This window comes from Bubalus kerabau, chromosome 13 (genome assembly GCF_029407905.1).
Source record: "Bubalus kerabau isolate K-KA32 ecotype Philippines breed swamp buffalo chromosome 13, PCC_UOA_SB_1v2, whole genome shotgun sequence".
NCBI lineage: Eukaryota > Metazoa > Chordata > Mammalia > Artiodactyla > Bovidae > Bubalus > Bubalus kerabau.
Window position 1 is genome coordinate 18,986,601 of NC_073636.1, and position 12,058 is coordinate 18,998,658.

The window sequence follows — 12,058 nt, forward strand, 5'->3', positions numbered from 1 at the left end:
TACTGTAGACCAAGAGATTCAGTGAAGTCTGGCTTACTCATATTTCTTAGGTGAAGAAAGGATCTTGAAGGCAACTTCAAGTTCCTTGTCATTTTTAGTATTTTTCCATATGAGTTGGACCTTCTCCAGGGCCAGAAATATGATGCCTTTCTAAAGAGTTATAGGTCTTTATTTCAAAGTCAAACAATTCAATACATTAATGTTGAACATGCTAAAGACATCCATGAAACCCATAATAATCAACTTTTTCTGGGTATATGCAGACTGTACATGAAGAAATCAACAGAGACAGATGGGTTACTTTAAGGCTAGGGCAGTAAAACAGCTTTGGAGGGTGTGTGGAGCCCAGGCCCAGAGTCTTGGTGACTTCACTTGGACAGCTACTTAAGTCCCCTGCCATTTCCTGTATGAAGATAGAATCCACAAGATCATTTGATTCTTAAAAAAAAAAAAAAAATTCTTCTGGGACTTCCCTGGGACTCCAGTGATTAAGACTCTGTGCTTCCAGTGCAGGGGGCATGGATTTGATCCCTGGGTGGGGGAGCTAGGATCACACATGCCATCCTCAACTCCCAAATAAATAAAAGGCTTTTCTGATTAAAACTGAGTGACAATATCTTTAGCGCGGTTACCTCAAGTATGTTCAGAAACTTTCATGTAGTAGTATCAAAATAATGCGAATTTGGTAAGGTGGAGTATTACCTGTGGTTTATCCTGAATGAACAGAATTCTATTCCAAGACTTGCAGGTGCTCATACCCTGGAGATTCCCCGCAGGCCATGCTGTTGATTTTTTAGATGCTCCAGGGCAGCGAGGTGGGGAGTTAGATTTGAACTTCCAATTTCAGATTCATTGTATACTTCCAGCTAAACTCTAGTCATATGAATCTTTCTGAGTCTCAGTTTTCTTTTCCCTGAAACAAAATGTAAAAAGCTGCTCCATGTTTCTGTGAGGGGTTGAGGCAGGTTGCAGGGCATCTGCAGAAGAACTTCACTCTGTGGTCATTACGATGCTGAATTTTTCCAACAAGCCTTCTCCTTTCGTTTTCCTGTTGTTTTTCCCTCTTATTATTGGTGTCAAAGAACTTTGCCTCAGCCTCCAGTTACTCTTGGAACTGATCCTCAAAATCCCAGAAGTCTGTGTTCATCAACCACCATGATATCGCTTTAATTTTAGGTAACGGTGAGGGTGCGCTTGTGTTCTGGAAGCTGATGTGTCTTCTCTCTTATGTGTCCCAAGTCCAGGAGGAGAGGCCAGGGCTTCGAGTAGTTTCCTGTTGCTGCCACAGCCAATTCCCACAGACTAGTGGTTTGAAACACCACACATTTATTAATATCTGTCATCATTTTTGAATAGTATTTATTGGGCTGCATTGAGTCTTCGTTGTGGCATGTGGAATCTTCACTGTGGCGCTCAGACTCTCTGGTTGTGGCACACAGGCTCTCCAGCTGCATTGCACATTTTTAAACTTATAATTTTGTAGGGTAGGGGTCTGACATAGGGAAAATCCATTCTTTCCTGGAGGCCCGAGGGGAGAATTCATCCGCTTGCCTTCCGGAGACCCCCACCTGCCGTAAAGCCAGCAGTGTACCGTGTGCTAACCATTGTCACATTTCTTCTCTGGTCACAGCCGGGAAAGAGTCTCCATTTACCCAGACTTGTGTGATTAGATGGGGCCTACTGGACAGTCTCTCTGTTTGAAGGTCCTTAATCTGAATCACATCTTCAAGTCCCTTTCGCTGTGGAAGGGCAGTACCCACAGATTCTGAGGACGTGGGTGGGCAGTCATGAGCGTTATTCTGCCAACCTCACCACCATCCTCTTTTGAGATGAGGAGATGTAAGGCTTAGGGATGGCAGAGAGGCCAGTGGATTGGGCCAACACCCATCCAAAAAGTAAGGTTAGAGCTGGTTTTGATTGTAGTTCTCTCTGATTGTGGGTTCTATGTCCTTAGCCACTTTGCTCCATGCAGTTTTTTATTCATAAAAGAGGCCACCCTCGATCCTCAAGTGGTTTACATATGCATTTGCATGTGATGTTTATGACATGGGTTTTCTGTTGGAAGGTTCTGGTGTCTCAGGCAGCTGAAATGACTTGTTCCAAGGGAGGTGGAAATGTGTGGCCAAGTTCGGAGTTCTATTTATACGTGGGTCATCTTAGGTGTTTCCGGGGACAGAGAAGCCCGTTGGGCTACAGTCCACAGGGTCGCAGAGTTGGACGTGACTGAGCAACCGTCACTTTCACTTTTGTCATGGCTGTTATCCTAAATTCTCTCTTTTCTTGTGGATACTTTTTGGGTAGATGGATCACAAGAGTGATGAAATAATAACTGTCAAAATTAAAAGTGAACTTTCAAAAACAGTCTACTTCATGGGCAGCAGTGAAGATTCCATCTGTTAAAATATGGGTTTGAGTCACGTTTCACAAATTGAAGAGCAAGACGTTTCCTTTATTTTTTGAAGGGCACGATAGAGTTTTTTAATATGTGATGTTTCTTTGAAGGTCTTGTTTTCTTTTGCTGTGCTACTGTGTATTCTTGTAGAGTAGATTTTCTAAAATTATATATCCTTCCCAATTTAACACAAAATTACTTTATATCTGCACCTGGCACTTAAATTTCGGTTTAAAAGAGAGCTGTAGAATTGTATGTTTTTGGCATATTGCAGATCACCAACTGTGATTCTGCCACGGAAATTCAAACAGCATTTGTTCATGACACAGTCCAGATTTCATAATACTTGTGTTTTCTAAAAATGCTGGAGATAATTATTGAAACTAATATACGTGTGTAAGTTCTTCCATCATGTGTGGCATTTAAGGACTTGTTCTTTGTAATTTTCAATCTCCATTTTCCGTTTGCAGAAAGGACTTTATTCTTAGGAGAACACATCATTGTGAAAAGTTAATAACAAAACTTGAATTTCATTTGCTTCCAATTAAGCGCCAATATGTCAAAACTTAATATCTTCAAAATGCATATGAAGCCACACACCTTGTAAGAAGTCTGATGAAATTAAAATCAAGTACAGAAATTCAAAATCCTGATGAAGAGCTTGAAATGAATATTCTTAGCTTAGCAGGGTTACCAAGGAACCTTGACTTTTAGTTTTATTTCCCACACGGAAATTTTTAAATTGGATGTTATGAGAGGGATGAGCAATCTAGTGCAGAATCATCAAACTATGGCTCATGGGTTAAGTTTGGTTCATTATCTGCTTTGTAAATAAAGTTTTATTTAAACACAGTCACTGTCATTTATTTATGTTTTGTGAATGGCTATTTTCATGATAGAATGCAAAGTAGAATGTTGTGACAGAGACTATATGACTTGCACAGCTCCAAAAATATTTAGTCTCTGTACATTTTTAGAAAAATGTTTGCTGACCCTGATCTGTAGAATGTCTATTTTTAATCAGAGGAGATGCTTGTGAGATAAACAGGTTGATAATGTATACATATATATACCGTTTGTGAAAACTAGTGTATACATACAAATACTTTTCCATTTTTTACAATTGCTAAGGATTTCTTTTCCCACTGATGTTGCTTATTATAAGGTTGAGTGGCCCAACTCCTCATCCGACTTTAATTTCTTCTTACCACTTAGCCTTCCTTCAGATTGTTTAATCAGCTAATTATATAAGATGCCACAGCAGGATTCTGAGCTTCCTGTTTGTCTACATATCTGTATGACCTTATGATGGTTTTCTTTTTTGTCTTATGAATTGATGGATGTAAATAGAATTAATTAAAACTGTAATTATAAATACTTTTCATCTTCTGTGAATTCTTCTTTCAGTCTGTTAGCTAAAAGGAGTTGAAAAGACTTGGGTTGGAAGCTGAAGGCTTGGTTCTTTTGGGGTGTGGTCCTATCTCTTCTTTCCTTGGAAGGCTAAGCTGAGTTTTCTGGGCATGAGATTGGAGGGTGAACGACCAAGGTGTTCTGTGCCATAGAACTTTTGTCCTCGTTGAGATTTTGAAGAAGCACTGCCACTCTGTAGTTGTAAGAAGAAATAGAGTGAGTTTAAATAGAATTTATACAGTACTTGGTAATACCGTATTATGAAATTTTTCAATTTTCAGAAAAGTTACAAAAATAGTACAGAGTGTTTTCATGTACTCTTCACCTATCCCTAATGTTAACATCTGACATAACCATAGTATTGTTATCAAAGTTAGGAAATGAACAGTACTGTACATACCACTGTTAGCTAGTACATACCACTAATCTATAGCTGTCATCTGATTGCCTCTTTTCCACTAATGCTGTTTTCTAGTCCAGGATCCAGGCAAAGACCTCATACTGCATGCACTTTGTATTTCTCCCCAGTTTCCTCCAAGGTGCACGATTTGGTCAGCCCTTTACTTTCCTAGTCTTGATATTTTTTAAGAACAGGAGTTATTTTATGGAATGCTCCTTAGTTTGGATTTGTCTGATGTTTCCTCGTGATTAGATCAAAGTTATGTGTTTTGGGCAGGAGTACCGTGGAAGTAACGTCATATACTTCTTGGTGTATTTTTCACAGAGTACATGCTGTCATTACGTCTTATTACTTAGCGAAATGCTGTCTGCCAAGTTTCTGTCCTGCAAGATACTATTTTCTCTTTTTAATTAAAAAGCATCTTATGGGGAGATACTCTGAGATGTGCCCACCTCTGATCATATTCTTACAATTAATGTTAGCATCCACTGGTAGATCTTGCCTGCAACAGTTCTGACTGTGGATGATTTCTCTTTATTTTTTCCATGTTTACTAATTTGGATGCTCCAGTAAGGAAGAGCTGTCCATTCTCCATTTATTTCTTTGATGATTTGATTATATCATTATGGACTCAAGGAGGCTTAGTTTTCTCTTGGGTTATAATCTAATGCTATCATTATCTGTTTACAAGTGTTGCAATGGCGTTGGTGATTCAGAGCTCCTTCAGGTTGGCCCTGATTCCCTTAGATGTTCTCTCTAGCATCATAAGGTGTTTCAGGCTCCTCATGTATTTTTCTTACCCTGCCCCTGGAGTTAACTGTTTTTCTTCGGACTTCTGGTTCAATTACTGGAAAACGGTATTAGAAACCAAGATCTGGTCGTTCGTATCCATTGGTTCTTGAGTCAGTAACTTGACATTGAAGCAATGTCATTGCGTCAAGGATCTCTCAGTGGACAGAACGAGGACATACATGTGTGGTCTGCACAGCACACATGGACTCACATCCATCTGTGCCTGCCTCCCTACCTACTTATGAAAGCCTTGAGTTCATTTCGATGGCTCCAATTCAAATCTAATACTAAAGTTAATTTCTTTTTTTGTCACTTCTGTTTCTGAATTTTGTAAGAACTTTGGCTCTCATTATCCAAAATAGTTTTCTTTTTCATTCATTCTTGAGGTGTGTGTGTAGTAGGAGGAGGAGAAGTAATAGTAGTAGTAGGAGTAGGAGTAGCATGAATTTCTAAACCATATGCTTGTGGGAAACAAGCTTACTAATTGAATACAATGTTTCTGTTCCTGTCCTTTTTCCTTTAGATGTACTTTTAACAGTGAAAGGAATTTTCCAGAGTTACTTAGTTCTTTTCTTCCCCACCCTTTTCTGTGTGGTTGTGTTTTTCATTTGTAAGAGGTTTGTTTGATTGTGTTCCATTTTAGATTATCCGGCCTCCAGACCCCCACCTTGCCTCTTGGTTGATTTCAATTATTTATTTGTTTTAAATATTTTAATTATTATGATGGCTCTAAGAGTCAGAGTTACAGAAAAATATGTTCAGGAAAGTGTCACCACGCCATTATCTTCATTACCTGCTCCCATTCTCTTTCTTTCAGCCTTGTTCCCTCTAACTCCCTGTAGGCTACCAGCCTCATTAGTTTCTTTTATCCTTCCTGTGTTTCTTATGCACCATGAGCAGATGCTTTATGACAGTTCATATCCCCTTTTCCCACATGAAGGGCCCCTTATTACCCTATGCTGTGTATACTACATGTCGTATATATGTATGTGTATTTATATATAGGTATATGCACTTTCTTTTCCGCTTGATATACTATCTACAAAAAGATTTAAATCCACTCTATCCCCTGTAGCATTCTGTGATACAAAACCATTGTATTATTTTCCACCTGTAGAATTTTGGATATGAAATGTACAACTTAGAAATGTAAAAGTATCAAAACCCAGGGCAAGCCTATTTCTCTGAAGTTCCTCTTCCTAAAATGTAACATTCCTGGGTGTGTAAATCTCACTATTTACACCAAAGATGGTGTAAGTTTGAGGTTGTCCTTTTAAATGCCTTTGTATGTAACTGCAAATTCACCTGTCGTTTCTAGCTGGTAGCCGTGTTTGATGAGCAAGACCCACATCATGGAGGTGATGGCACCAGTGCCAGCTCCACGGGCACCCAGAGCCCAGAGATATTCGGCAGTGAGCTGGGCACCAGCAATGTCTCAGCCTTCCAGCCTTACCAAGCAACAAGTGAGATCGAGGTCACCCCTTCAGTCCTCCGTGCGAGTAAGTGCATATTTCATCTTCATTTACAGGGATGCCAACTTTTGTTATTCAGGCATGCTCCTGTGAATGGAATTCATTATCTGTTTAAAATTGATTAAGTTTAGAATTTGGGCAAATGTCTTTTGCAAGAGAGATAAGTAAGATTCTTTACATTTTTGGATTGAGCTTAGATTACTTTGGACTGGTAAACTTTTAATAGCTCACTAAAGATCAATAAGGATAATATAAAGTTATATTACTTGAATTTTTCTTCCTATGTATTTTGTCTGAATGCTAGAACAAATGGAAGTAATCAAAAGCCTTCCATTGAAACAAAGCAGAGCATGTTTGATTGACAGTCAACTTGGTTATAATCGTTTCTTGATCTTTACCTTGAGGGGGTCAGTGTTATCTTCAGGGATCTGGAAAAGCTGCTATGAGATACCATCTCAAAGAAAGAAAATATCGGACTTAGTGAGTTTATAGTAGAAATCCTAGGATGCAGAGTGCCCAAGTTCCAGGACACTAGCTTGAAGAATTCTATAGCCACTCCTGCCATTCCTTCACTTCTTTTACTCACAAATATGAAGAATGCCTGCTGAATATACTATTTAGTGTTTGTAATTGTATAATCTTATCATTGAGCAATTGGTAAGAGAAAGAAGGCCTATTTCAAGAAATTTATGTTAGAAATCACTTATCTTTTAGGCACATCTAATTTAGAAACATTTATGTTTTCAAGTAGAAAATTTAATCTTGTGTGATATTATTGGTAGCCTTCAGTGGATCTTCACATAGAGATATGGAATGATATATAAAAGTAATATATAGAATATAGTTAGATAGTTTTGAAAATATGCAGTTTTTTCTTGCAAAATGTATGTTTGTCCCCGCTTTCTGTATTGGTAGCAGTCTACAGCATCTTGGTAATTTGCTTCTAGATGTTTATAAACTATTTCTGCTTCCATTGCCCCTTGAAGATATATGCTACTGCTAAGTCGCTTCAGTTGTGTCCGACTCTGTGCCACCCCATAGACGGCAGCCCACCAGGCTCCCCCATCCCTGGGATTCTCCAGGCAAGAACACTGGAGTGGGTTGCCATTTCCTTCTCCAAGATATATAGGCATATATATATACACATATATATATATTATATATATATTAATATATTACTATATAATATTGCCATATTTCTATCTATGGAGAATAAGGAAAGAACATCAATTTAATAGTTAACACATCTGATGATCCAAAATGTGATATGATGTGTACCATGTATAGTATATGAAGTAATATGTAGGGTGTGCACAGGTCATTTTCTTTTATTATATACTGACTCATAAGTCCATGCTTCAGTGATTATCTGCTTGGAGCAAAGGTGTTTAAAAAATGGATTGCCTAGTTTCAATTTAAAGAAAATTTTAATTAAATAATAGTGAAAATATTCATAGGTGCCTGATGTTTGGAAAGCAGTGTCTTTATGTGAGTAATTACACCAATATATATAATGAAGTACAGAGTTTTTTGTTGTGTTATTGTAGTTTTTTTATTCATGTGTTTTATATAGCAGGATGCACCTTAAATTTAGATATGTGCTGGAAGAAAGGCCAGTCCTATCTTTAAGTTAGTAAGAATTTGAATGGCTTGCTGCCCATCCGTTTGTATATTTTGACTTCACTGGTTCAACAAAATTTCTATACCACCACCACCCACTTTTGGCTGGCTCTATGTGTTAAAATTTTAATGCTGTTTTCAACCCCAAACATCTCTTTTACCTTGTTTTTACTGAGAAAAGGAAGCTATATTTGAAGCGTATATGTTGTCTTGTAGCCACCAGTGGGAAACTACACAAATTTTAAGAACAAGAAGCTCTGACTTTTATTTGCTAAGGTTATTTAGATTTTATGTCCTTGGCAGGCATTGGGTAAATGCATGTTAAACATGTACTAAATATAAGATTTGGTGACTATGTAAAAGTTACTCAATACATATGAGTCATTTTCTATAGTATTAATACTATTCATTCAGAAATATAACAAGGGTCAGTCAGTGCTGGCCAGGCTTTGTGCTAGGTGATCAGAGTCTAGGTTTGAGTTAGTATGTCTTTGTTATCAAGGAGTGTATGTTCAGTGATCTTCCTCATTTTCAGGTATGAAAGGAAAGAAACTAACAATATATAGAGATCTGTTCAGTCATGCAATAATCAACTGGAGTTAGAGGCATAGTTAATACAGGATTTCAGATAAATAAGCCTCAATACTTACAAGAAATAAAGTGATGGTTTTTCTATGAATTAATTCACTCATCTCTTTTATTCTATAAAGAACTGATGGAAGCTAAGAAAACTTTACAAGTATCATTGTCTTGTGATGTGAGAAAAAAATGAAAATGTTTTCTTTTTCTCCCAAAGTTTACTTTTCCTCTTCTGATTAAAAAATATCAAGACATTTGGGCCTCCAGAAGTGCCGTGAGCCCTGGGCATTGGATCTCCTCTGCCACAGTGGAGAAATCCGGAGGTTTTCAGGCCAATAGAGCCATTTTAAGGAGTGGTAAATGAGGAAGGTAATGATTTGACAGCAGACACTTCAAACTGTTGTTCTGGCATCCCTTGGCAGGTTTCTGCATCCTCCAGTCATAGATAGGTATACTTTGATTTAATGATAACCAGATGCTGGTAACCTGTTCTTTTTTAAAAAAAAATAAACTTTTGATAAGTTTGAGAGTCTATTTGTACTTTACACTTTTAACATGCGCTTACTCTGCAGACACTTCTTTCTAGAACATGGTTTAGAGTATTCATGGTTCAGAAAAAGTAAGGCAAAACCACATCAAGTGCGATCAGTGGCCTCACTTGGCCTCAGTTCCTTCATCTCGGGATAACTGGCCTGGGACCATGAAGAGTAAATGAGATGCTTGAACTCTTGATAGTGTCTGACACATGATGAACACTAGAGTAATGGGAAATTGTAGAAAGGGGATGGTGATAATGACATCTCTTGAGTGCAGACCCAGTTCTGGATGTTTTAAAGGTTTAAGGAGTTACAGAGCCCAAGTAGAGCGGATGTGTCTTCCTGGATAGAACATATTGCCTTTCTTGGGTGGGGTAGGGTGTAGTACTCTCATATAGAGTGAAATTGGAACTGTGTTCTCCTGACCTCACAGTTCTGTGATACATACTTAGCTTCCTGTTTTTAATGTTCACAAATCCAGATTTAGAGAGACTTACTGTGCTCAGGGGCACAATTTCTGGAGCAGATCATTGAGACCAAGTCTTATTTTTCTCACTGTATGATGTTTTTTCCCTTAAAAAAAATTTTTTTTTTTCTAAAAGCTGTTTATAGGGCCAGACATTCTGAGGGTAGTCTAGCTTTAGAATGCTGGCAGGATTCCTTTTCACCCCAGAATGCTGATTTAGTATTTCCTTTGGAAGAGCCAGACTAAAGATTCAAGATACCTTGGCAGTGGCATTTGCCCTAGTGATGGAAAAAGTCCTAGAAATAAAATTGCTGTAGAAGTTCTGAGAAAGAAAGTATGTGATTAGATTGTCTTTTAACATTTTTAACTGTTCTGAGCTATTTTAATTTTATAGTGAATTTTTACCATTTCTGGCAAAATGTTGCTTACATGGTGCTCTGTAACGAGTTGGTAAGATTTTACTAGCTCCCTGGCTTTTAGAACTTATAGAGACATCAACAATTGCTATACAAGCTCGTGTTATGACGTTAGCTCCCCTGCCTCTTTCTTGAGCTCTAAATTTTTTTCTTACTCAAGAATATACAGATTGGTGTTCTCTTGCTAGGAGATCTAAGATCTTTGGTTTAGAGATCTATCCTCTTAACTGGTATTAGAATACTATTTTCCAGATTTAATTTAAAAATATATTGAAAATAGAAATAATATTCCTATTGTATTTCCTTTTAACTTGTGAAGTGGAGCATGGCATACAAATGGCATTCTCAGTATTTCAAATAATTACCTTCTTACTGTGCAAGTTCTATTCAGCCTATAAAACTCATCCAGTTTTGTTGTAGATGCAATCTGATTATTACATGTTGACAAGGTCATATATCTATTAATTGGATTGGAGATGGGATACAAAATTGCTGTAATTATTGTAATTTTCTAGCTAATTGCAGGGTTGGTGGTGAATATTTTACTTCTGCAAAATGGAAAACAGTATTCCATCAGAAGTTGTTCTATGGGGTTTCAGACATTTTGTTTCATATCTTTGGTGCTTTTTGCCCACAAAGTACCTCTTTTGTATCTATTTTTTGTGTATCAGTCCGCCTTTGGATGTCAGAGTGCTCATTGGCAGGCATCAGTGGAAGCAGCAAAGGCAGAGAGCCTGGAGTACGCTCACTGCCTCTTTGTTCTGGTTGCCACGGTACCTCTATTGTTTATTTATAAATTCGAGCACTCTCCTTTCAGACTTAAAATCAAGGTTGAATGGGTCATATCCAATTGGAAGAGGGCTCCTCCGCTCTGCTCTGTTGTCACCTGTGCACTCAGAAATACTCCCCAAAATGAACATTCTTCACTCCATTCACATTGTTTATGTTCATTTTTGGCATGAATAATTAAATAAATTATTGGTCAGCCCATTTCGCATTGTAATATATGGCTTATTTTGCATATCATCTCTTTTCTGTGTGTTTTTTTGCTTCATTTAAACTAAGCCAGCTTCTAAGAGCTGGAAGCCGAATTGACATTTTAAAAATAATGGTGTGTACCCAAGGTGAGTGTGTTTGGAGAGTTCCTGGTGGGTGGGGGCCGCGTTACCGAGGGGGTATTGGAAGCTCACTACCTAGGATGGTGCAGGCAGACTGATGTTTATTCCCTGCTGGAGTATAAACTGGAGGCGCAGGTGAAAATTGCCAGGCCTAATGAGCAATTTGGCAGATAAGACGGGCTGTCAGGCGACAGCAGTTCAGCAGCAGGCGTACTGTCTGCAGACCAAGATGCTTGTTCCAGAGACAGCATTTCAATACCATAAAGAAAGCTTTTTCGGTTGGTATCTGGTGTGGCAAATATGTTTATTTCATCCGTCGATTTTCCAGTGAAGTAACCAGACATCAACATATGGCGATTTTGGTTTCAAAATTATTTTTAAACTTGCCTTTTCATACAGTTCATCCATTTAAAAAAGAAAAAAAGGCCAATATATGTTTCTCCCACACCAGAACACAAGAAATGTTAGGTTTTAAAATGCTGGTAAAATGTAAGCCATCCTTGCCTCCTTGGGCTGAAGCATTTTGTCTGTGGTCTTTAAGTTGGAGCTTAACACTTGACAAAGAAACAATGTAGTCTTTTCAGCAAATTGTATCATTTATATCTGCTTCTTTAACCCAAGAATCCTTTCCTTCCATGCAGCACATGCAAGTCTAGGTATATGGATGGCTTCTCCCCACAGAGGCTGTCAGTGTATTGTGAAAAGGATGCTGGGACAGGTTTCCATATCCGTGTAGTGGGGGGCAGTCCCGTGGGAAACCACCAGGTCCCTCTCCCCTGCTTTACCGTCAGGCCTCTGCGGCTCCGCGGGGTGAACTGACACGGGCTGTGCCGAGAGTGCAGCCACAGTGCACGTCT

At 38.3% G+C, this 12,058-nt stretch overlaps 1 protein-coding gene across 40 annotated transcripts in view; it reads left to right on the forward strand.

Annotated features, from left to right (window-relative positions):
• PARD3 (par-3 family cell polarity regulator) overlaps positions 1–12,058 on the forward strand; it is a 579,492-nt gene that overhangs the window by 214,627 nt on the left and 352,807 nt on the right. For all 40 annotated transcript variants that reach the window (XM_055543694.1, XM_055543705.1, XM_055543697.1 and 37 more), the window contains one exon: positions 6,313–6,493. In XM_055543694.1, coding sequence (XP_055399669.1) covers positions 6,313–6,493 — 181 coding nt within the window. The remainder of the gene's footprint in view (positions 1–6,312; positions 6,494–12,058) is intronic.